This window comes from Propithecus coquereli, unplaced genomic scaffold (assembly GCF_000956105.1).
Source record: "Propithecus coquereli isolate 6110/MARCELLA unplaced genomic scaffold, Pcoq_1.0 Scaffold92, whole genome shotgun sequence".
Taxonomy (NCBI): Eukaryota; Metazoa; Chordata; class Mammalia; order Primates; family Indriidae; genus Propithecus; species Propithecus coquereli.
In genome coordinates this window covers 4,862,698-4,888,933 of record NW_012155507.1, presented here as the reverse complement: position 1 = coordinate 4,888,933, position 26,236 = coordinate 4,862,698, and the positions used below count along the sequence as shown (strand labels likewise).

Below are 26,236 nucleotides of genomic sequence, written 5' to 3'. Positions count from 1 at the left end.
ATGTGGAGAATTCAGGGTAAATGACTTACATGCTTTTTGATTTTTTTTGGAAATTTACTTAAATTTTCTTTAAGTGGAAGAGTAGGAGAAACGTTTCTGTTGTTTCTAATCTTAAAAAGACAACAGAAAAGTAAATGAACTGACTTGAATAAACAAAAAGGAAATATGTCGTTGCATATGAAACTGACAGCTTGATAACTGGATGATAGGAATTTGATCTCAAGTGTTAAGTTCTTTTGGGGAGGAAGTAAGGGACAGGAAATAACTCCACGCATGTTTCTGGGCCTATTGATTTTTGAAAGGTTAATAGATTGGTTAGTGTTTTAACTTGAGCTTAAGGGTAAGAATAACAGGAAGAGAGAAAATCCTCACAAATATTTTATATCTTACAATTACTCTAATTTTTTAGGAGAAACTCAACCTCTCATAACTCATCAATATTCACAATATCAAAACTAGGCCTTGATAGAAAAATATCATAAAAGGTCCATCTGTTGAATCTGCCTCATTGAGTCTGTGAGTGGCAAAACAGTGACATGACTTAAAATATGGGGCTTTTTTTCTAATTTAACAAATGCTTTGTTTTTGGAAGATGTAAGATCAGTGCAGTTTTTCTCTAGGGGAAAAATCATCAGTTCCATTCTATTGCCTTTCTGACTACTTTAGAGAAAAGTTTTTGATAATCTGATGGCTGGAATACCATTTTCTACTGACTCAAGGTCTTCAGCGTCAAATAAAAATAGAACATAATTGTTATAAAGAACAGATGGTATATCTATTAACAGTCGACACATCTTCCCAAACATATGGCTGAACAGGTTAACTAAAGGATAAAGTGGTGAGAGTTGTATAGAAAACTGACAGCTGTAAAATACTTTCCCTTCTTTTAAGACATGTGTTTTAGAAAAATTCACACAATACGATACTGTGTCTATGAGGTATTTACCCTCAGGACTCTAAAATTGCTAAAGAGCTCAGCTTTATTCACACAAAGGGTTATGGGGAATGTATTTACCAAAAAAATGACAAAAGAGTGAGATGTCTCCAACTAATTAGAGTGATAGTGAATGAGGATGTGTAGGCATTGCATTAAAAAGCTCTGATTCGGGTGGGGCCAAGGCAATATATGTAACATAAACATTTGTAACCCCGTAATATGTTGAAATAATACATAAATAAATAAATAAAAAACAAACAAAAAACCAAAAAACATGTTTTAAAAGGCTCAGAGCACACTGAAAGAGACATTGTGATGATTTTCAAACTAAAAGAAATTCTAAAAGAAGAGGCTTTGAATGACTCAAGTTATTATCCTCAATATTTTTCTCTAAATAATCTTCTGTTGTATTTTGAAGCCTTAAGGGTTCTAGAATCAGTCGTTCTAAAGAACTTTACTGATGCTAGTTTTTCTATTTGAAAAAGGTATCTATTTGCTTTTTTGTTTTTAATAACAGAACTTGAATTAACAGGGCTTTGCTTGTTTATTCCCTGCTTCACTGAAGTTGTTCATCTGTGTAGCCTTGGTAATAATATTACCCAGGTAATTATTCCTATTGAGAACACATAAAAAGGTGCATAGCAAGTATCCTAGAATAGCAGCAAATAAAGGAGCATTTAAAAAATCTTAATCAGCATTTAAACAACTTCACTGACAAAAACAATATAAACATTTCTCATAGTGACCTATCCTCGATAATGACTTTAAGGCAGAATAAGCAATAGGCTTAAATAACATCCGCATCACTCTCATCACTGACTGTGTCTTTCTAGAGTTTTACTGTTAATTCAATGTAACAGGCAAAGCATCTTACCGATTGCTGTAGTTAACACAAATACTTGCTCCATCTTTTTTCCGTCATTGTAAAATGCCAGATACCAAGGTCCTTGGTCCATATACTCTATGAAACCCGTCTCCTGAAGTGAGGTTAATATCAGATTCCGAGGGGAGTGCTGGGTATCATCAGAGCCCTTGGAGTCCTGCTTGACCAGCTGTTTGCCATCCATGAGTTTTACAAAATCAAACTGGAACCAATACAAACACAAATATGAGCCACTACTTTTTCTTCCAGACTGATAAACATCTCTAACTTTAACTGCTCTATCTCATACTTCTTTGATTTGGAGGCAGGCAAAGTAGAAGAAGAGGTTATTAATTAGTAAGTATATTTAAACTCAAAAGCACATTATTAATTCTAAAAGTGCCCTCACTATATTATTAATATAATTGTTATAAACCTTTCAGTTTGGGAGTATTCAAAATAGTTGTTTAAAAATAAATAAACCAAAAACTAGAAAAAAATCTTGTTTAGAATTACACAGGAGAATCTTGACATTTTATTAAAGTATCTGATAAAAGATACTTGAAAGTATACATTCCACTCAGAAATGTTACTGTAACCTTCTCTACAAATCAAAACAGTTGTACAGTTTTTAAAACAAATGAACAGTCAAAAATTTGAGAACATTCATCGTAATTTACTACCTCTGTGGGAACATTTAAAAATTCAAAGGACCCTCCTCCTCTTTTTTTCCTAATCAGTGGACAAGCACATGGCACACATTTCCTTGAACATTTTTTTAAGTGTCACATTTGAATGGCATTCTAATTCCCTTCCTATTCTGGCCCAGAGGCAAGGTTTTGACTATAGTCATATCTGTTAGGAAAAAGGCCAGCCCTAGATGTTTGATTACTTTTGCTACTTCTTAGATGAAGCAGAGCTTCAAATAGGTCCATGCTGGGGAAAAAAACAAGGGAAAGCAAACAAGGGAAATGAAATGGCTAAGGTTTATGAAAGGGTTATATAAACCATTGAGGTTTTACATATTTAAGTTATTATTAACAATAGCAAAGAAAAATTTCTACCTGTAAGTCAAAAGCTTGCCTTTTCAACTCACTTCCCACCAATTTCTGATGGATGTACGTTCCTTCATTGGGACAAGGGGACATGGATGTATGGAACCAGCAGAGGGGGTGTGGGCATTAAAGCCAAGAAAGATGAGAGGACTGGGAAATTCATGATCACTCTGTTCCAGGAAGCAGAGGTCAAATTTAAAGGATATTGTCTTAAACTCTCTTTTCTGAATCTGCCTTGCTAAATGCTATTTCTTATTTCTCCATACCATTTCTTTCATTAGCATGAGTGTAATTATTCTGGATATTTGTTCATGACAAAGATTTTGCTGTCCTCGCCTTTGACTCCCACAGACTTCACAAGTCAGAAACCCTGAACTGTTCAACCCACCACCCTCAAAAAGGGTTCAAGAAAAGACCAATAAAATAAAATACCTGAGTGTGTGTAGGTGGAATGTTTCTTCTGCCATAAATTCCCAGTAGAGAGTCCTTGGCTAAGGAAATATTGAATTTCAGATATATCGGATGGTGGATGGTAATCTGGAAACGCCAGAATAAGCCGGGTGGAATGGTCTGCATGACCTGTGCACCAATGTCAACTTCTCCCGTGTCTATGGCCCGTCCCTTCTGAAACACTGGTTTTAAAGACAGAGAAAATTACACATCATATTAATCTTCATTTATAAAGCAATGGTTTTTAGCTTTTCAAGAACAGATATATCAAAACAACTTACTCAGCTTTTTCTTCCTACCCAGCACCCCCCATCTTTCAAGGCCTTGCCCAAATTAAATATCTTTCAAGGAGCCTTCCCTAACCACCCCCATGTCAGTCTCTCCCTTCTCTTCAACTTCTATTTCATTCAATTTCATTCCTTTTAATCACTGTTTACTGAGAACTGTCTTCGATCAATAGCAGAGCAAATAGGGCAAGTCACAAATAACCACATCATAAAGGATAGTAAGTTCTCTGGGTATTTAAAGGAGGGTAAGGTATTTGGTTGGAGGACACTCCTCATCCCTAGCTGTTTCTATCTCCTTTATCTTCTTCTTCTTCTTCTTTTTTTTAAGACAGAGTCTCACTCTGTTGCCCTGGCTAGAGTGCCATGGCATCAGCCTAGCTCACAGCAACCTCAAACTCCTGGGCTCAAGCCATCCTCCTGCCTCAGCCTCCCGAGTAGCTGGGACTACAGGCATGTGCCACCATGCCGGCTAATTTTTTTATTTTTAGTAGAGAAGGAGACTTATTCTTGCTCAGGCTGGTCTCAAACTCCTGAGCTCAAGTGATCCTCCTGTCTCGGCCTCCCAGAGTGCTAGGATTATAGGCCTGAGCCACCACACCTGTCCTCCTTTATCTTCTTTCATTTCTCCTTAGCACTTATCATCATTTAACATACCATATATTTTACTTATTTTTTGTTTATTGACTGTTTTCCCTCAGTAGAATATAAGCTCCATGAGGACAAGGATTATAGCTGTTTTGTTCATTGCTTTATCCCTAGTACCTAGAAGAATGTAAGCAAATGTGGGTAAAGAAAGTGGGTGATCAATACATATTCATTCAATGAATGAATGAATGAATCAGAAAAGAGTGTCATTGAAAATGAGACTTAATGGAGGGTGGGGATTTCAACACAGCTGTAGGGAAGAGTGTTCAGCATGGAAAGAACAGCTTGAACTAAAACAAAGAGGAAGGAAACTGTAATGCTAAGCTGTAGGGTGTGTGTATAGGGAGAAGAGAAGTCAGAGATAGGGCTGGAAGGAAAGGATGGCATCATATTCTTTGGGGCCTTGAGGGCTAGTCAAAAGGGTTTATTTAGTCAAGGATGGAAAGCCAATAAAGAGTTTTAAGAAGAAGGAAGAGGTTTGGGTATATTGGAAAGGCTAATCTTGAGGCAGAGGTAGGATGAATTAGAGCAGGAAGACACAATAATAATCTAGGAATTATGAGGCAATGAAATGAAGATCTAAATTTAGGGTGGGCCTAAACAGCTCATGTAGAAAAAGTACATCCCAGTGAAAAGTAATTGAATGTAAACAGAAAGAAGGAGGAAGGTATGAGAAACAATGCAAAGGAAGATTCTATAGTAGAACTTCTGAAACTTTAATGTGTACAAGAAGGGGGGTCTTGTTAAAATGGAAATTCTGATTTGGTAGGTCTGAAATCAGACATTTTTAACCATCCACTATGGGCATCACTTGGAAACTTCTAACCACTCACTAACAAGTTCCCAAGTGGTGCCCATATTTCATGGCCCATAGCCCACACCCTAAGAAGTAAGATTCTAGAAGACATTAGGTATGGGGGCTAAGGGAGGATCAAAACTGACCCCGTGATTGTGAATTTGGGTGACTTAGTACTAACAGCAAAACCAACAAACCAAGAAGGAGTTGGTCTGTGAGGGAAGATGTTGAATTTAGGCAATTAGAGATTTATTATTTATTGTCATGTTTTCTAATTATTTCTGATATACTAGTTTGACATACTTTCTTGTGGAATCCTTTGTCATGTGGTAGTGGAAAGAAAAGGAATACAAGAGGAAGAGCAAGAATTAGTTTGCTTTGATTTTAAGCAAGGAGGATTACACCTTAGCAGGGAAAGTTCAGTTTGGCCTCATTTCACACCACCTTTATATTTTTCAGCCATCGTCTCTTTCTCCACACCAAATACAGTTTAAAAACACACATGGTCTCTGTCCTTTGTGTTCACCCACTATAAAATTAACAGCCCATTAAGAAACACACCTGCAGTGGCTTTATTCAGAGGCCAATGCCTTGCAGCTTTTAACTCCCTAAAATACCTCCATTATTGCTTTTTGTGTTAAGGCCAAGAGTAATAACTATTTTAAGAATGTTCACTGTTAACTGTTAATAATAGATTTCAAATGCAATTTTGAACATAATTACGTATTACAGGACACATAATTTTGTGGAATTGACATTTATAATAAAATACGCCCTTTGAGATGATAAGTGACCAACTGAGGACCTAATTTTTAACTGAAAGTAACTTTTTTTCCACGTGAGACAGAGCAATTTGACCCCTAAAGGGTTCATTATACATTTAACTCTTAAAGTCCTGGAGCTGAAAAATGTCTTCAATGAGCAGGCAATTAACAGACCATGTTTATGTGGATGCTTCTGTTCTCAATTTAATATCGAGTTTTTTTTTTTTGTTTCCACATTCCTTTTTTTTTTTTTATTTCAGCAAATTATGGGTGTACAGATGTTTAGGTTACATGTGTTGTCCTTGGTTCCCCCCCGCCGAAGTCCGTGTTTCAAATATGTCCATCCTTCGGGTAGTGCGCATTGCACTCCTTGTGTATACAAATACCCGTCCCCTCCTCCCTCCTCCCCCCTCCTCCCGCCGCCCTCCCCCTTCCCCAGCATCCAATAGATGTTGTTCTGATATGTGCATTTATGTGTTGATTAGTTAATACTAATTTGATGGTGAGTACAAATGGATCCCGTTCTGCTGCTCTTGTGGTGCCCCACTTTGGATAATGGGCTTAAGTTTAATCCAGGAAAGTGTAAGAGGTGCTAGATCACTGTCATTTCTTATGATTGAGTAATATTCCATTGTGAACATATACCAAATTTTGATAATCCACTCATGGATTGACGGGCACTTGGGTTGTTTCCACATTCTTGCAATAGTGAATTGTGCTGCCATAAACATTCGGGTGCAGATGTCCTTATCGTAGAATGTTTTGTGCTCTTTTGGGTAGATGCCTAATAGTGCTATTGCTGGATCGAATGGTATTTCTATTTTTAGCTCTCTGAGGTATCTCCAAATTCCAGAATATTGAGAAAGATGGCATCCTTCCTAACTCATTCTACGAAGCCAATATCACCTTGTTACCAAAGCCAGGAAAGGAGATAACAAAAAAAGAAAACTACAGACCAATATCCCTCATGAATATAGATGCAAAAATCCTCAACAAAATTTTAGCAAATAGAATTTAGCAGCACATCAAAAAAATAATTCACCATGACCAGGTGGGCTTTATTCCAGGGATGCAAGGCTGGTTTAATATACGCAAATCTATAAATGCAATTCGCCACATAAATAAAAGCAAGAACAAAGACCATATGATTCTTTCGATAGATGCAGAAAAAGCATTTGACAAAGTCCAACACACCTTTATGATAAAAACTCTCATCAAAATAGGCATAGACGGCCCATTCCTTAAAATTATCAAGTCCATCTATGACAAACCCACTGCCAATATCATATTGAATGGGGAAAAATTGAAACCATTCCCACTTAGAACCGGAACCAGACAATGCTGCCCACTATCTCCACTTCTATTCAACATATTGCTCGAAATCCTCACCACAGCAATTAGGCAAGAGAGGGATATTAAGGGTGTCCCAATGGGGACAGACGAGATCAAACTCTCGCTCTTTGCCGATGATATGATATTATATCTAGAAAACCCCAAAGACTCATCTAAGAGACTCCTAGAACTGATAAACGAATTCAGAAAAGTCTCAGGCTACAAAATCAATACACACAAATCTGAGGCATTCATATATGCCAACAACAGTCAAGCAGAAGATCAAATCAAAAACACAATTCCTTTTACAATAGCCTCAAAGAAAATTAAATATCTAGGAATATATTTAACGAAAGATGTAAGAGACTTATACAGGGAGAACTACGAAACACTAAAAAAAGAAATTGTAGAAGATGTAAACAGATGGAAAAACCTACCTTGCTCATGGATTGGTAGAATCAATATCATTAAAATGTCCATACTATCTAAAGTGATCTACAGAATTAATGCAATCCCTATCAAAATCCCATTATCATTCTTCACAGATCTGAAAAAAATAATTCTACGCTTTGTATGGAACCAGAAAAGACCTCGTATAGCCAAAGCAATCTTAAGTAAAAAGAACAAACTGGGAGGTATCAGTTTACCTGAGTTTAAGCTGTACTACCAGGCTGTAGTGATGAAAACAGCTTGGTACTGGCACAAAAATAGAGACATTGACCTCTGGAACAGGACTGAGAATCCAGAGATGAAACCATCTGCATATGGTAATCTAATCTTTGACAAAGCTGACAAAAACATACACTGGGGAAAAGAATCTCTTTTCAATAAATGGTGCTGGGAAAACTGGATAGCTACATGCAGAAGACTGAAACCAGACCCCTACCTCTCACCTCTCACAAAAATCAATTCAAGATGGATAACAGACTTAAACCTAAGGCATGAAACCTTAAGAATTCTAAATGAAGATGTTGGGAAGACCCTTTCAGACATCGGCCTAGGTAAGGAATTCTTGAAGAAGACCCCCAAAGCAATCGCCGCAGCAACAAAAATGAATAAGTGGGATCTAATCAAATTAAAAAGCTTCTGCACTGCCAAGGAAACTATCATTAGAGTGAATAGACAGCCCACAGAATGGGAAAAAATATTTGCTCTCTACACATCTGATAAGGGGCTGATAACCAGAATCTATCTAGAACTCAAAAAAATCAACAAGAAAAAATCAAACAACCCCATCAACAAATGGGCAAGCGAAATGAACTTTTCAAAAGAAGACAGAATAATGGCCAGCAAACATATAAAAAAATGCTCAACATCTCTAATCATTAGAGAAATGCAAATCAAAACCACAATGAGGTATCACCTAACCCCGGTGAGATTGGCCTCTATCAAAAAAACACAAAACAACAAATGTTGGCGAGGATGTGGAGAGACAGGAACACTCTTACACTGCTGGTGGGACTGCAAATTAGTGCAACCTCTGTGGAAAAGAATTTGGTAATATCGAGTTTATTAAACTGCTCTCCTCATTAGGGGCTTTTATCATTTCTTAAAATGCATCACAATATTATAAATATAAAACAGTTTAAAATATTCTAGGCTTGACAAACACTGTTTTAAAGGTGCTAAGAACAGCCTTTAATGAATAGATGCTGCCATTTAAAAAAATCTCGGCAAAACTGTTTGATGGACATTAACCTTTATATACAAGCCTTACCAAATGCTACACCATCTCTTCCTTCTGCATTTTATAGCATCGTATATTGCATAATGAGGCTACTTAAATGTTATTCACTAAATCAAAAGAAACTCAGGAAGTCGTGTTGTTGGGCTTTCCTTGTTATTAGCCTTACTATATATCTGGAGCACATATGCATAAGTCATTTATAAAAATGATTTTAAAAGAAGATGGTTTTACCCTTTGAAAGCTTACATTACAGCTAAGACAAGGTAGGTGAACGGCGATGACAACATATGAATGAACATGTGGACTATAATTTAAATAAAAATAGCAAAGCAAGCTAGTTGCAGTGATTTGGTATTAGAAAAGAGAAATTCTCACAGCTTGCAGATGGAAAATTTCTCAGCCTCTGACCTTTCAGAGCTTCATATATCACAAAGAAAGATATCTCCTTATTAGCAAAATACACCACTAAATAGCCTGCTCAATTTTATCATCTCTCAAAATCAGTTATGGATTATAATATAGTGATAATTATTTCATTATTTCTCTTAACGTAGCTAAAAGATGGAAACTAAAGAGAAGGAAATTATATGCAGAAAAACAATACAAAATGTGATTTTTTAAAAAAAAATTCTGCATTAATATAGGTAAGTGGAATAGATTTGGCCAAACAACATTGATTCTGATCCTTTGTTTACAAATTAGCAATGGTAGAGTTAAAATACAGCACTAAGGTACATTTTTTATAATATTCATGTTTTAATTATCATTTAATCACTTATTTTACTTAAGCATATCAGAAGGCCTAGGAAGACCATATTCTCCAGTAACAGAACACTTCCTTGCGCAAATTTGAGATGAAATGCAGAGAGCCACGGATCGTATCAAACTGTGCAGCATTGTAGTTATCACAGTCTCACCAATATCCACCAATTTAGTTTGAGATAAACACTCTCTTTATAGGTTGTAACACAGGCATCAACTGCTGAGCAGAAAAAAACCAATGGCAGATAGGCTATGTTGAAGAGTGGCACACTAAGTGATGGTAGCTTAGTTCAAAAAGAAAAGGTCAAGCTACCTGGAAGGTAAAAAAAAAAGGGGCCTGGAATTGGTGACAGACATTGTGTGCAGTGGCTGTATCACCTAAACCAAGGTTTCGTTATATCTAGACTCAGACACACACCTGAATACTAATAACATGATTATTAATAACATTGTCCATATAAAATAAGGGGTAAATAACTATATTCTGGAAAAATACATATTTTATTTTTTCTATTTAATATAGCTAGACGTGCTGCATTCAATGATTCTGTGAAAAACTCAGTTCAACATTGGTATAAGATACTGACATGTGGTCATTGAAAAGACTCCACTATTAAGGCTTTATGTACAAATGACTAGGTTAAAGGCTATGGTATGGTCCATAACTGCAATCTGAGCAGTAATTTAAAGACATTTGCAAATTCCATAAAAAGTACCTAAGCTATGTTGTCCAAAGAGAAAAGAATATGCATTAAGAGCATATTTGTCCTTCACTTAATCCTATAGCATGTTCGAAATCTTCAAATTACACTGATGTGATCTTTCAGCTGAATTAGTCCTAGTGTGTGTCTCATGATATAAGTACCATATTCTTTTTGTTCCTTTAAATGTGATATTTGTTTCACAGTCTTTTAAAATATGATATTTGTTTCACACTCTTTGTAAATTTAGAATATCAATGCTTGGAGCAAAATGGGAAAGGGAAATCAACCTTTATCCCTTGTGATCAAAAGCTGTGAAGAAATCAAAAAGGTACAGCAAAAGCCATCTAAAAGGTGGATGGAAAAGCTACCCTTTCCATCCATGTAGCCTCATATAATTTTCCTTATATGAACTGTTGAAGAAAAATATGTATTCAACTCTTAATTTTTCAGGGGCATATTATCCAGGTTATGTATTAGACATGCTTTTTGTATTTATTATAAAACTCAAAAGTAGTCAGGAACAAAAAGGAGGAATGAGTCCTGTACATAGTGGGAACTTGGTAAATACTGTTTGGATGAATTAATAAAATAGTAATGCTGATAATTTATTTGGTTATTAGTAATTTTGATAATTTATTTTGAAATTTCAGTACAAGGTTTGGTGAGAGGAAAAACTAAAACCGTTTACACATACAGGCCTTTGGGAATTAACCGTGAATAAAATATGTTTATAAGTAAAATCCCTCTGTCTTTCTGACACTGATAATAGATTGCTCACTGTGTAGAAAAGTCCATTAACTAATCTCATGCTTGAGAAATACATTATTGTATAAGTGTAGACAATTATATCCAGACACTGAAAGACTTCAATTCCAGTATAGTAGCTTATCTAGTATTCCATATGTCTTCTCAGATCGAAGTGAAATGGCATTGTTAAAATCTTATCCTTCATTAAAGGACTTATTTTGAATTGCATTTGACTCTATCTGTTTTTTGAACATATATCATTTAAAAGACATAATTGTCTTTTTAAAAGGATTTCTTTAAATTTTGTTGTAAACTTCCACATTCCCTAAAAAACTTTAAAGTTTCACAGTTCTTCTGGTATGGCCTACTGACCATTAAATAGCAGTTACAAAAATGAATTTCCAAACTTAAGGCTCTTGTGACTTGCTATACAATCTCACACAGTGTAATACAATTAATGTTTGTAGAAGTTTCTGTATGCTGATTACCAATGGTATTTGAAGTAGCCAATCACTATGAATTTCCTTAGTGAAAACTAAAATTGATATAAGACTCAAATTTATCATTACTTTGTTACATATTCAAACATCCACTCAAAGTCATGGGTCAACATGGAATAAAATACTTTCTTAAAGGAAAATATTGCAAAAAATTTAAAGATTAATGAATAAATAAGGATACATGCAATGAAAAATCTAAAAATGAAATTAAGAAACAATTTCCATTTATAATGTAAAAAAGAATAAAATACTTATGAATAATTTAACGAAAGAAGTTGTAAGACTAGTACACTGAGAATGACAAAACATCTTTGAAAGAAATTAAAGATTTCCTAAATAAATCAAAAGACATCACATGTTCATGGGTCAAAAGACTTCTTATTGTTAAGACAGCTGTAACTTCTTAAGTTGATCTACAGATTCAATGCAATCTTTGTTAAAATTCCAACTCTCATTTTTGCAGAAATAAACAAGCTGATCTTAAAATTCACATGGAATTGCAAGAGACCCAAAATAACTAAAACAATCTTTAAAAAAGAAAAAAGTTGCAGGCCTCATATTTCCTGATTCCAAAACTCATTGCAAAGCTATACCGATGAAGTAGTGAGTTTTGGCATTAGGATAGATATATAGATCAATGGAATACAATTGAGAATCCAGAAATGAAATTTCACATTTATGGTCAATTGATTTTCAACAAGGTCACCAAGAGAATTCAATGGGGGAAAGAATAGTCTTCTCAACAAATGGTGCTGGCATAACCAGACAGTCATATGTACAAGAATCAAGTTGAGCCCCTCCCTCAACCATATACAAAAAATAACTCAAAATGCATCAAATACCTGAATGTAAGGGCTAAAACTATAAAATTCTCAGATGAAAGCATAGGCATAAATCTTTGTGACTTTGGATTTGGCAATAGTTTCTTAGATATATCAAAAGCATGAAAAACAAAAGAAAAAAGAGATAACTGAACTTCATCAAAATTAAAAATTTAGTGCTTCAGAGGACACTATCAAAAAAGTGGAAAAATGGCCTACAGAATGGGAGAAAATATTTGCAAATTATGTATTGGGTAAGGGACATACATGTATCTAGAATACATTAAGAAGGCTTACAACTCAACAATAAAAAGTAAAATAATTGAAAAATGAGCAAAGGATATGAATAGACATTTCTCTAAAGAAAATATACAAATGGCCAATAAGTACAACAAATGAGGCTCAACATAATTAGTCATCAGGGACATGCGAATCAAAACCATAATGAGATACCACTTCATACACATTAGGACGGCTGAAAGAAAAATGATAGACAATAACAAGTGATGTCAAGGATGTGAAGAAACTGGCACTGTCATACATTGCTGGTGGGAATGTAAAATGGTGTAGTTGCTTTGGAAAACAGTTCAGCAGTTCTTTAAAAAGCTAACCTTACGTACACAAATAGTAGTACTCCTTGGCTGTTGGCAGGTGGGAGGGGAGAGGAGGGGATGGGTATATTCACACCTAATGGGTGCGGTGCACACCGTTTGGGGGATGGACACGCTTGTAGCTCTGACTCGGGCGGGGCCTAACATTTAGCCTAAACATTCATACCCCCATAATATTCTGAAATAAAAAAAATTTTAAAAAACCTAAACATAGAATTACCATATGACTCAGCCATTCCATTACTTGGTATATCCTAAAAAGAACTGAAAACAGGTATTCTAACAAAAATGTATATGTGAATGCTCACAGCATCATTATTTACAATAGTCCAAAAGTGAAAATCCACAAAAGAATGATTAACTGATGAATGGATAAACAAAATGTGGTATCCTCATACAATGAAATATTTTTCATGAAAAGGAATGAAGCACTGATGCATGCTACGACATGAACAAACCTTGAAAACACTATGCTAAGTGAAAGAAGCCAGACACAAGAGGCTATATATTATATAATTCTATTTATATGAAATGTAGAAATAGGAAATCTATAGAGATGAAAAGTAGATAGTGAAAGTAGATCAGTGGTTGCCAGGGGTTGGGGGGACACAGGGATGTGGAGTGACTGCCAATGCCTATGAGGTTTCTTTTTGGTGTGATGAAAATGTTAAATAGTGGTGATGGCTACACAGCTCTGTGAATATACTAAAGGTTGCTGAATTGTACATTTTAAATCAGTGAATCGTACGGTATGTAAATTATATCTCAATAAAGCTGTTACCAAAATATGGTCAGAAGGTGTAAAGTGGCCCAGCATACACACACAAACACACACACACACACACACACACACACACACACACACACACACACAGAATCATGTATTGTCACAAGAGTTCTGATGTATTTCCAAGTGGTTTTAGATTGTCACCTGCTACCTGGAAGGTGAATTGTCCCCTGACTAGTACTTTTAGGATGTATGATTGGTAGTACACAGCAGGGATGCCTATTTTCCATATTTTATATAATGTTAGATATAGGTTATTATGATCACATTCTTCTGAAGTGTGGGATGCTGGTAGGAGGGCTGATCATAGATCAATGAATCCAGCTCCGCCTTCTTTATCTTAGAATATAAGTTACCAGAGGAGGATAGGGTATACACATCTCTCTAAATTCTTAACATCGACTTACTGGGAATTTAATAAAAACTGTTACATGATGATCAATCTATCAAATAGTTGAGAGTAATGAGGGGGTTGTACATCTTCTTGTACCAGGCCTCCAGAAAGAGAAGCAGCCAGGAACGTAGGTATCAGTTCTTATAGGTTGCCATATTGCTATAGCCTTTGATTTCTACCTTTTAGGAACCCAGAAAATCTTCAATAATATATAATTAAAACTTATCACAGACCAAACTCATGGTAGAGAATAATAATAGCAATAACAATAGATGCTACTGCACTTATCGTGTCCTCTTTTTGAGCTCCTACCTCTTTATTTCTGAAATATCAAAATGCCTTTTTCATATTCAGTATACCATACACTTTGATGTCCCAGTTTATCTCTGAGGATTCCCCTTCCTCCTCTGTCCTGCTTCCTCTGAGACTTTGGTCCCTTCACAATCTTCTTTCTTACTTGCCATATTCAATGTCTCCCTCTCAATTGGCTTCTTATTCTTTGTCTTCAAACAAGCACAAGTCTCTTTTCTTTAAAAAAATAACATGACTCAACTGCCCCTTTGTCTAGTTATCATACTATTTATCTTCTTCCTTTCCTTGCCAAACTGCCTCCATCAGCTATCTCTATTGCTTCATTATCCATTTACTCTATTATTTCATTCACCTAAATATGTACTCCTTAAGGTCACTAAGATTGATTTTTTCTTGTTCCCCAAGACCTAGCTCAAACTACTATGAAAAACAGTCATCTTTTTGTCTTCTTTCTTTTAAGCCTCTTAATCACCTAACCATCTTACTTCGATCTCTGTACAACAGTTGGTTGCATGTTATTTTCCATCATGTATGTATTTATGCATGTTTCTCCCAGCTCTCCTATTTCATGGGAACCTTTTCAAGGTCAAATGCTATTAATATGTGTTCTGTTTCATTTGTTAACTTTCCACGGTACAGTCAAAATAGCAGCTAGGCTGATACAGCAGTAAAGATCATGAGTTTCTGTGTTTCTGAGTACTAAGACTTTCATCTTTCTTTCCTTATGATTATTTTAATGAAGAGTTTGAGGCTGTCAGGCATCATTTTCTTTCAACCCAACTTTACTTTTATTCTTCCCTCTCTCAGAACCAAGAAGGGAAGATGATATTTGTGTATAGTTCTGGTCAAGACACCTTCGGTAGGATATATAATGAAAAGAGAAAACAGCAACTAAAATGACTAAGGGAAAACAGAAGCTTCAAGAAGAGTACAGATGTAAACCCCAAAGATTCTTAATATTAAAAATGTGGACACTAAAAAAGAATATGTGATTATTATCTATGGAATTACAAAAGTTACACACAGGGAAATGCAGATGTGCATTAAATGTTGGAACTCTGGGATTTCATATTCAAAAATGAATTTCTCATAACTAGAATTACTTTTGACTTCACAAAAGAGCTAGTAAATGTTTGAACTTCCTTATAAAGTAATACAGGCTGAAAAACATAAATGAATGCTCAACAGAATTAGATATACACATGGCTGATAAATTTCTACAATGGACTGGTTCCTTCAAGAACTTAGATGTTATAAAGATGTCATGGGAAGATCCCTTAGCTTTGGACACATTAGTCTAGGAGGATAAATATGCCATTCTATAGCATACCACTTAGTGACCCTGTCAGATGCAGACTATTGGGCTAGAGGGCCCACAAGACAGACCCATTTCTTATGGCATCACAGGAAAGATGTGTATTAGTTAAAAAAATAAGTAAAATGAGAATTAAAGTAAAACAAGAGTGAAACATTAAACATATATGATCAAGAACATTTAACATGAATTTTTTATGCAATAAATAAGTTTGCCTTTTAGCATAGGGAACCCGTTCCATAAATCTGCTTTAGAAGTCAGGTCTCTAGTATGCTTTAGAAAAGCTTTTGTTAAAACTGAAGTATATTGATAAAGTGATTTAATATAGTTGAAAACAAGCTGCAGCACTCTAGCTGGGCCCTCTGAAACCTTGTGTTAGAGAAACATCTATACAGCATTATAGGAAACATTTACTGTAATTTGCCATCAATCTTTAAAAATAATACTGTTAAGCTCCCAACAATGTTGTCTTTGTTAGTACATTACTACTATTTTATTCATGTGGTTTGTTGTGCTTATATGAATTATTCCCAATTCTACCACAATGTCCTGGGCTCTAATATCCTTTAAGTAAAAGATACTGAAACTATGGGTTGACTCAAAGGGCAGTTGAGTGCATTTTAATATCCACATGTCCTATGAACCAATATTGCAGAACCACAAAATTATACTGCAGGACTGTGTTCCATCTGAATGCACAATGATTACCTGGGTGGGGTTGGTGCAGTTCTTTAGTTTGGTACCACAAAATGAATCTTTACCTACTGACTGGGTCTGTGAAATAAATATCTGTGAAACTCTAAGTAAATTTAAAATTCAACCCCGTTATTCAAAGTTCACAACTGTCATTGCATAAAGTGTTCCAATGTATCCATGCCACAGGTAAAACAAAACAAAGCAAAAAAATAAAAAAACAGCAAAATATATACCCCTGCCTTCTGATAGGTCCACAATGAAAGGTGGTTGTAAAAGGTACATTTTATACTGTCATTTAATTTTCAATTCCCAAGGGTACTTGTGCATATATATATGTGTGTGTGTGTGTGTGTGTGTGTGTGTGTGTGTGTGTGTTTTGCTCTGCAGAAGAGGGAGAGTGCTTGCTGAATAGAGATCTTTGGTGTGAAATATAAGATTTCCAAAGTACTCTTAGGGAAGGGATATACATTTGAACTGTATGCATTGAGATTTTTAATCAAGACAGCTGTTACTTAAACAACTGGCTTTGAGAAAAGAATTAAAAAAAAAAGGAAAGAAAAGGTCCAAAGAAGGGTGCTAAGCTAACAGTAAGGAGAAACTGGATCCTAATCTTAGATCTGCCTGTGGTTATGTCTATTGTGCAAGGCAAGTCACTTAGCTGGCTTGTGTTTTGCTTTTCAACTATAAAACGAGGGTAACAATAGCTGCCATAGCATAAAACTGTTATGTGGATAAAAGACATTAAAGTATTTTGAAATTATAAATGTTCTCTAAGTGCAGGCTGTTATTGTTACATACATGTCAAAAATCCAAACTTATAAGGCAGAAAACTGGAATTAATTATTTGAATTACAGCAGAATTCTCTGAAAGTGCTTTAAATGGCAAATGTGGTTTACAAACTTTATAGACATACATTTTAACCGCTTTCCAGGAGCATATCCCTTTTGCAAAGATAGGCCCACTTTTACTTGGATTGGCTCATTGTTCTTTCTTGCAGAATTCAAATTCACTGACTCATAACGCATACAGCTGGAAGGGGCCTTAGAGATAAGCTAGTCCTACTGAGGTCACCCCATGTTTGTCAAAGCCTTAGCAGCTGCTAAGAGAATCAAGGGAAGAGAAAGAAAAGGGGAAAGGAGTGGGAGGTTTGGCAGGAATCTTCCCCCTGCCCTCATCTTATCTGGAGAAACTTGTCTTTTATCTGTTTTATATTTAAATTTATAATTTCTGGGTAAGATTTAATTTGCAAAAAGGGTTTCACTACCCACTAGCTTCCCCTCCCTGCCCCCGAAAGGATTAAAAGCCAACTCCCTTATTTTTCAGATGAGAAACTGGAGCCCAGAGAGGTGAAGCTATAGTCACTATTTGGTCTTGGTTAAAGCATCTTCACGACAGGCTATAAATTTTGTCGTATCAATCAGCTGTATGTTGTTTACACGGTCATATATTCAGCAGATACTGACTAGAAAAATGTCATTTTTTTCCAACTTTGTGCAGGTAGATCTTGTAGGATAAATTTAAAAGAAATGCCACCTTGCCCCAAGGCCAGCCTTTTGCAAAATTGTAAAGGAGATAAAGGCTGCCTTTAGCATCCTTTAGTTCTCTCTCTCCCCACCCATCTTCCTTTGTTCCCAGTGTTCTATTTTGGCATCCAACCTACAGGAATTCAGTACGCAACTATCCAATAAATTTCATCCAGATTGCTACAGACAATGTTGGACTTTACCTGAGCCCTATGCTCCTGGAAAAAATGTCGGTTAAGAAATTCTCCCAATCTTTTGTTTTCTAAAATTCTCCCACCTTTTTGTTTTCTGGGAAATGGCTTACTGCAACCAAACAAAAACCAAACACACACACACGCACGCACACACACACACACACACACACACACACCACTCTTCCTTATATGATTTATTAGATAAGGCTCTTTGTCCATTCTTCCACAGACTCCCATGAGACTCGCCTGTGACTCCCTTGTTTACCCATGACAAGGCCAAACACAGACCTTTCCCCTGTTACCTGAACCTGCCGAAAGACCAGATACAGACCCTTCAATTTCCCATTCTTTGTTTCATAAATAATTAGCTGAGATTAGAACTATTTGTTCCCCTGAAAGTAGCTATACACAGAGAAAAACATTTCCTGTTCAACCGACTGAGACTTCCCCTTATTGCAGTACAATCTCACCTGCAAATTATCCCACATTTAATTTATCTGCTCTTCCCTATAAAAGACTAAGGCAAAATCTCCCTATTGCAATAGCCTGAATAAAATCAGTTTCCTTACTTGTTCAGTTTTCGTCTTTGACACTTCCTTACTGAAAACCTCTTCAGCAATTTGTATATTTAGTTTGTGTTACGTTATTATTACAATAATAGATGAAAAAATATAACATGTGGAACCAGGGATCCTCTGTTCCAGTCCCAGTTCTCTCTGTGTGATCTTGACCCTTCTGAATCTCATTTTATTCATCTCTAAATAAGGATGTTGGATTTGATAATCTTTAAGATTTTAACATTCTATATTTATTGATAAATTACCTTGTAGTTAATTTTAATTTTATTTATGGATGCTTCATGACTCAGGTCTAGGAGTATTTTATTTGTTCATATACTCTACTTTGTTTAAAGTAGTAGTTACATAATGTTTACTGGTTAAATAGAAAGAGTTATGACTAGTTTGTAAGCTTCTAAGGTAGTTAGGGGCTATTTTGGTACAATGCCTTCAAATTCTGTCTTTATTGAACAATGGCAACTTAGATTTTGCTGGTAGATTCCAGCATGTGGTTCAGACTTATGTCTTCTTTTCAAAATTCTGGAGTGTTCTTAAAAATTTTAGCATATTGGCCGGGCGCGGTGGCTCACGCCTGTAATCCTAGCACTCTGGGAGGCCGAGGCGGGCGGATTGTTTGAGCTCAGGAGTTCGAAACCAGCCTGAGCAAGAGCGAGACCCTGTCTCTACTAAAAAAAAAAATAGAAAGAAATTAATCGGAAAACTAAAAATATACAGAAAAAATTAGCCGGGCATGGTGGCACATGCCTGTAGTCCCAGCTACTCGGGAGGCTGAGGCAGAAGGATCGCTTGAGCCCAGGAGTTTGAGGTTGCTGTGAGCTAGGATGACGCCACAGCACTCACTCTAGCCCGGGCAACACAGTGAGACTTTGTCTCAAAAAAAAAAAAAAAAATTTAGCATATTAAATGTCTATAATCAAGTACTCATTTTTCTTCCATTTGGATAACTAAGTGGCGAGAAAATCCTTTTATCTCCTAATGAGAAGCAGATACATACATATGATGACTATTAATGGGAAACCAATTTCAGCAGAATTTGATTTTTTAAAAGTGCCATTCTACTTATCCATCATCATCTGATGATGGTGATGATAATTTAAAAATAATAGATGTCAAATTGGTAAGTAAAGAGAGACCAAATTTTGGAGAGAGAAAACATTTAAATCCCAACAAGGCCATCATTTACAGAAAAGTTGATACTAGTTTGAAAGCAGGATCTGCAGTACCTAATATAAAAGAATGTCAATGAAGTTCAAAAAACTCAGGGGGCCGGGCATGGCGGCTCATGCCTGTAATGCTCCTAGGTTGGGAGACTGAGGCGGGAGGATTGCTTGAGGCCAGGAGTTTGAGACCAGCCTGGGTAACATAGCAAGACCCTAACTCTACAAAAAATAAAAAAAAAAACATTAGTTAGCCATGGTGGTGTGTGCCTGTAGTCCCAGCTACATGGGAGGCTGAGGCAGGAGGATCGTTTGAGGCCAGGAGTTTGAGGTTGCTGTGACCTATCATGATACCACTGCATTCTGGCACGGGTGACAGAGGGAGACCCTGTCTCAAATAAATAAATAAATAAATGAATAAAACAAAAAACAAAATAATAAATAAAATAAAAAACAGAAAAGGCAATTTTTTAATCTTTTGGCCAGATAATAATTACCGCTAAGTTAAACATGACAGGGACTGTGCTATATGCTTTACACCCATTTTCTCATTCATTCCTCACTACAACTGTATGAGACAGGTACTATTATTATCATCCTTATGTTACAGATGGGGACACTGGTTCAGCAAGGTTGGGTCAATTACTTGAGGTCAGAGAGCCAATAAAGGACACGGTCAGTATTCGAAGCCAGGTCTGTCCGATTTTAGAGTCCAGGCTCTTAACCACAGTGCTATAATACCCAATCTTCTAGGACAGTAAAGAAAAAAATGTAGAAAAAGAATGGCCTGGTGGTCAGTTTAATATTTTAGTGCATACAACAACAAGATAGGCTTCTAGAACTGTGTTTACGGGGTTCATGTCATCTAGGAAATCATAAAAGGATATGGCTGACCATTTGAAAATTTCCTTATATTGCACCTTCTGCAAGGTTTGGTTTAGTATACATATGGCATTATAAAAGATGAGCTATGTTTTTATTTGGTAAGTAATATGCAATGAAGACCTAATATAGCAGAACTACGATGTGCAGTGATAGTTAAGGTTTTGTTCAGGCCTTCATAAAAAGTCAGTTTACGCTAACAACTTGGTATATGAAGAATCAACCCACAAAAATTTTTCTTAATAAAGTATTAAATTAAAATTCATTTGCTTTGTTATTATAATTGAGCAGAAACTTAAAACATTTTTCATTTATGAAAGTTGTCACAAATCATTAAAAACATAGGTGAATAGAATTTCTCTAAAATCGGTCATGAGTAGACTCTGGAGCTTTGCTTTCATTGTGTAAAATGTCTTTTGTGGTCTTCATAGACATTTCATGTGTGGATGTCAGTACAGTGTAACAGTTAAGTGACTAGGCCCTGGAATCAGACCATCGGTTTCTAACTCTGTGACCTTGGGAAGTTACTTAACCTCTCTGTGCCTCTGCTTCTCATTTGGAAAATGGCAACTATAATGTTACTGTCATGATATAATTCATGGAATAGGTCTGGGACAATTCTTGGCACACGGTAATTGTTTAATAAATTTAGCCATCATCATCAACTTACTTTATAGACAGGGATCACAAGAGATCTGAATTAGAATATGAAATTAATATACTCTGATGACAACTATATGATGACCTTCTGCTGTCTTGCACATTTCATTTTCTTCAGACAGACAATTTTGATTTTCAGTGCAAATGGCAAAAAATCCTAGGCAGATAATACCAAATGGTGGCTCTTATACCTTCAGATATAAAGGAATTAATAAATAGTAGGAGAGAAGCTAAGGAAGAAAAGGAAGATAAGGGAGATAAGGAAGAAAAATCTGAGAGCAAAGGGTGGCAGACCCTTTCCTCTGTCACCTCTGGCCCCTATACTCCCCTCAGTTCCTCTCAGTATTAACAATGAAACTGCTGGGATAGGTTGATCTAGAGACAAGTATTTTCAAATGAGGATATAAAGCAAACTGCATTGTGAATTGAAAACTAGAATAAATCGTAATATTTTCCTGAACCCTAAGTATTACTTTTTACTGAAGCATGGGCTAAAGCAAAGTTACTTTTACAAAAGCAAATAAAAACTGAGCCGAACCAAACCAAACCCACAAACAACCCCCACAAATGAATTAAAAACACAATGAGAAGAGTAGTAACCCAACCAACTACTATATAAAACAAAAATATATATTTTCAACTAATGAACCAAAATAAAACTGTCTTACCACCCTTATAAAATTGTGGGCTTCCTGAGGGTAGGGTTTGGGTCATTCATTCATTTATTTGTTCATTTTTGATCTCATAAAATTACTCAGGATAGTGCTGGCTATACATTTTGTTCTCAATTTCCACTTTTTGAATTGACTTCCTGAAATTGACATGGTCAAGTCTCTCTGTACTGAATCCTATTCCAAGAAATATCAAAATACAAACTTCCAGCTATTTTCAATGCCTGCATACTAAGACTAAGACTAAGATGATTCAATGTGAATAAGATATTGGGAGTGCTAGTACTGTGACATTTATTGTAAATAAGTCAGGTAATTCAAGCTCATGTTGATTAAATTTAACAAGTCAGGACTCAAAGTGATTTTTTCTTTCCCCCAACTAGAAAGAATTCATGTTCCCCAACTAGAAAAAAATTCATGTTATCCCACTTTGACATAAACAGCCACCTTTACACTAAGCAGAAAAGGTTTTCTTATTATAAACAGAAAAAAATTTCCATATATCCTTTGTAAAATGTTATATATAAATGCTGGGCTTGGACATAGAGAACTTAATCAAAATCCCACATTGCTTTAGGGTAGTTATATGTGAAATGCAATTTCCATTGTATTGAAGCCTCCATTCTGCAAATATTTATCTATTTTCAAAATTGCCAACATATTTGAAAAGTTTAATTGGTTTATACTCAAGGCACTGGAGAAAAGAAAAAATTGCTTTCAAAAGACATTTACATGTATTTATTCTGTCCACACAGAGTACTTCTTCCAAGTGATCATGAAATTTAATGTGAAGTGAAACCATCCCAGATATGGTCCTAATGACCAAATTAGAAGAAAAGTAATCAATAATCAATCAACCATTTTGATCACTGTACCTTTTTTTTCTGATTTATCGGAAACTTTTCCTCCAATTGGAGAGTAAGTAGTATCCATGGACTCGGTCCCTCTGTTCCCTTTGCTAACTCCATTTGCATAGAGCTCTCCTTCAACTGGTTGCAACTGCCAAGTCAGGCCGAACAAATGTACTGCTGCAAGAAAACAAGCCATACATTAACTTATTCCAGACTCACTGAGAAAGTCTCCAAATCATCTATCTCTTTGCACCTAAAAAATGTCATGACCAGTTTTCTGTTAGTTAGGCCAAGCAACTAGGAGGTTTTACCTACATCATACTGGTAGCTACTTCTATGCTACAACATACATACAAGTACTGACATTGGCTAAAATGCTATTGTTAGACAGTAGCTGTTGTTAAAAGTAAGACTAAAGCCATCCCAGTGACGGGATTAGAAGTTGGAGTATTATTAATAGTTAACCAACTATAGTGGGATTGGACTCAGCTCCTCAGTTCTGCAACCCCTTCTCTTTCATTTTCCTTAGTCATGTAACTCTAGTTTGTATGTGGAAACTACTGCAGGGTAACGGTGCACGGGCTATCATGAGAACATGGAAGACCTTCTCTATGGCTCTGATTCAATTCAGTTCGCAAATATTTCTTGAATGCCTACTATGCATAAGGCCCTACGATAGCTGCTGTGGGTGTTAAAACATATATGCCTATTAAGGTGGGATTTGGTAAACACAAGTATAAAATAATATTATGTAGGATAATTGAAAAAAGACAGGTTCAAATTGCTATCAGAAGATTTGAAAGTACTCAGTATTGGTCAGTGTGCAGGAAAATGGGTATTCTCATATATTCTTGATGAGAGTATAAAAATACAGTGACCTTTTTGGAGGGCAAAATTTAAAATGTGGCTTACCCTTTGAGCCAAAAATTCAACTTCTATGAATTAACTATGAATGTTACCAAACTAACAAGGCTGTCCACTGCAACATTTGAAAATATTAGAAAGCTATGACCAATCTAAATATTCATCAAGAGAAGATTAATCAAATAACTGATGAGATAGTAAATAATATAAGATTATGTGGCTATTAAAAATCATGTTCCAGGCTGGGTGTGGTGGCTCAAGCCTGTAATCTGAGCACTCTGGGAGGCTGAGACATGACGATCACTTGAGCCCGGGAATATAAGACCAGCCTGAGCAAGAGCAAGACCCTGTCTCTACAAAAAATAGAAAACTCAGCCAGCCATAGTGGTGTGTGCCTGTAGTCCTAGCTATTCGGGAGGCTGAGGCAGGGAGATGGCTTGAGCTCAGCAGTTTGAGGTTACAGTGAGATATGATGATGCCACTGCACTCTAGCCTGGTGACAGAGTGAGACTCTGTCTTAAAGAGAAAAAAATCATGTTGCAGAAGACTATGCAATAGCATGGGAAATATTCATGATACATCAAATGAAAAATATCAGGCTACTAAACAGTATAAATAGCATGATCTGAAGTGTGTGTTTGTGTGCATGTGTGCACATGTGTTCATGTCTAGAGAGAAAGGTCTGGAAAGATATATAGCAACATGTTAACAGTATAGGGAGCTTATGGAGAATTTTTATTTTCCCCTTTATGATTTCTGTATTTTCTATATTGTTTATAATGAACATGTGTGATGCTTGCCATCTGGGAAAAAAGAAGCTTTCATTTTAAAAGAAATGATTTGAAGAAACAATGGATTAAAATTGGTTGGGCGGATACAGGAGATTCTTTGAGGAGAAATTGCATAAATAGCATCTCGGGATTTAGCAACAAGCTCTGTGTGTGTGTGTACACACATACATTCATGTATGTGTATAGGTGTGCTGGGGAGGGCATTAAAAAAGTGAGGGAAAGGGAGGACTCCAAAATGGTTAAGGTTTTTCTTTTCTTTTGAGACAGAGTCTTGCTCTGTTGCCCGGTAGAGTGCCATGGCATCAGCTTAGCTCACAGCAACCTCAAACTCCTGGGCTCAAGTGATCCTCCTGCCTCAGCCTCCCGAGTAGCTGGGACTACAGGTGTATGCCATTATGCCTGGCTAATTTTTTATATTTTTAGTTGCCTGGCCAAATTTCTTTCTATTTTTTAGTAGAGACGGGGGTCTCACCTTACTCAGACTGGTCTCGAACTCCTGAGCTCAAGCAATCCTCCCACCTCGGCCTCCCAGAGTGCTAGGATTACAGGTGTGAGCCACCACGCCTGGCCATGGTTAAGGTTTTGAGTCTGAATAACTTAAACTATGGTGAAACCATTAATAGAGTTAGGGAATTCTTCATTTAGCCCAGCACTTGCTACAAATAGTTGGTGCTGGATGTGTTTCATTGAATGATGACTGGTTGAACGTGTGAGTTGAGGCAGGGTAAGGAGATGAGAGGAATATAATGAATTCAGCTTTGGGGATGCTGGGTTCCAGGGACTGATGGGTAATCCAGATAGTGATGTTAACCACAGGAAGTTTGAACTTCTGGAGGAATATTACAGCTGGAAAAAGACTGCAAAGTCATGTATACACAGAGGCAACAGTGAAGTTGTGAGAGTGAATAAGGTGACTGAAGGGAGAGAATGTTAGGAGAGAACAGTGCCTAGGCCAGAAGCTGGAAAAAAATTCTTGTCTTCTCATTGAATTTTTCAACATTGACCAAATACTACCAAAAGGCAAAAAAAACCAAAAAAGTCAATCTGCTCATAAACCACCATAAGCCATGTCATATCTTTCTTTGTGCCCCTAGGCAGACTGAAAGGGGATAATTTGGATGTGTAACACTCATATATAGTATTTGAATTAGTGATCAAGAACAGAGAAGCTAGCCAGATAGCTTATTTAAAGATCATTCATCCACTTTTAGTTGGAGCTAAAGGGATTTCTAACACCCACTTTCTAATTTATCCTTAAACTTTTAAGCATTTAATTGGTTTCTAACCTTTTCTCTGGATTAAGGCCAGTGCTCCCTGATGATTTTCTCTTGCAATTATTGGAAACAATTGCAACTCAAAGGCTAGTGGTTCTGAGTAAGGTATGGTATGGCATGTTAAAAGAGCTATACTTGGTGACATCTTTGAAATTTCCTTGTCAAAGGACTTGAAGTTTGGTTTAACATACTCGTCCCAATTAAAGGTGTTTATCAGTTTTATAGAAAATTTGATCTACTCTGCCCCCCAAATAATTTGAATATGGTGAACAGTAGAAGCTATATTGAAAATCTGTTTCATTCCCTTGGTTCAATTACTTTTGTGA

The 26,236-nt window shown here is 36.1% G+C and overlaps 1 protein-coding gene across 1 annotated transcript in view; it reads right to left on the bottom strand.

The window, feature by feature from the left end:
• The window catches only part of TENM1 (teneurin transmembrane protein 1), a 566,532-nt gene that overhangs the window by 256,976 nt on the left and 283,320 nt on the right, over positions 1–26,236 (bottom strand). Inside the window, exons 6-8 of the mRNA XM_012664836.1 lie at positions 23,006–23,158; positions 3,287–3,486; positions 1,812–2,022 (exon numbers count right to left, since the gene is read on the bottom strand). Of these exons, the coding sequence (XP_012520290.1) occupies positions 1,812–2,022; positions 3,287–3,486; positions 23,006–23,158 (564 nt within the window). The remainder of the gene's footprint in view (positions 1–1,811; positions 2,023–3,286; positions 3,487–23,005; positions 23,159–26,236) is intronic.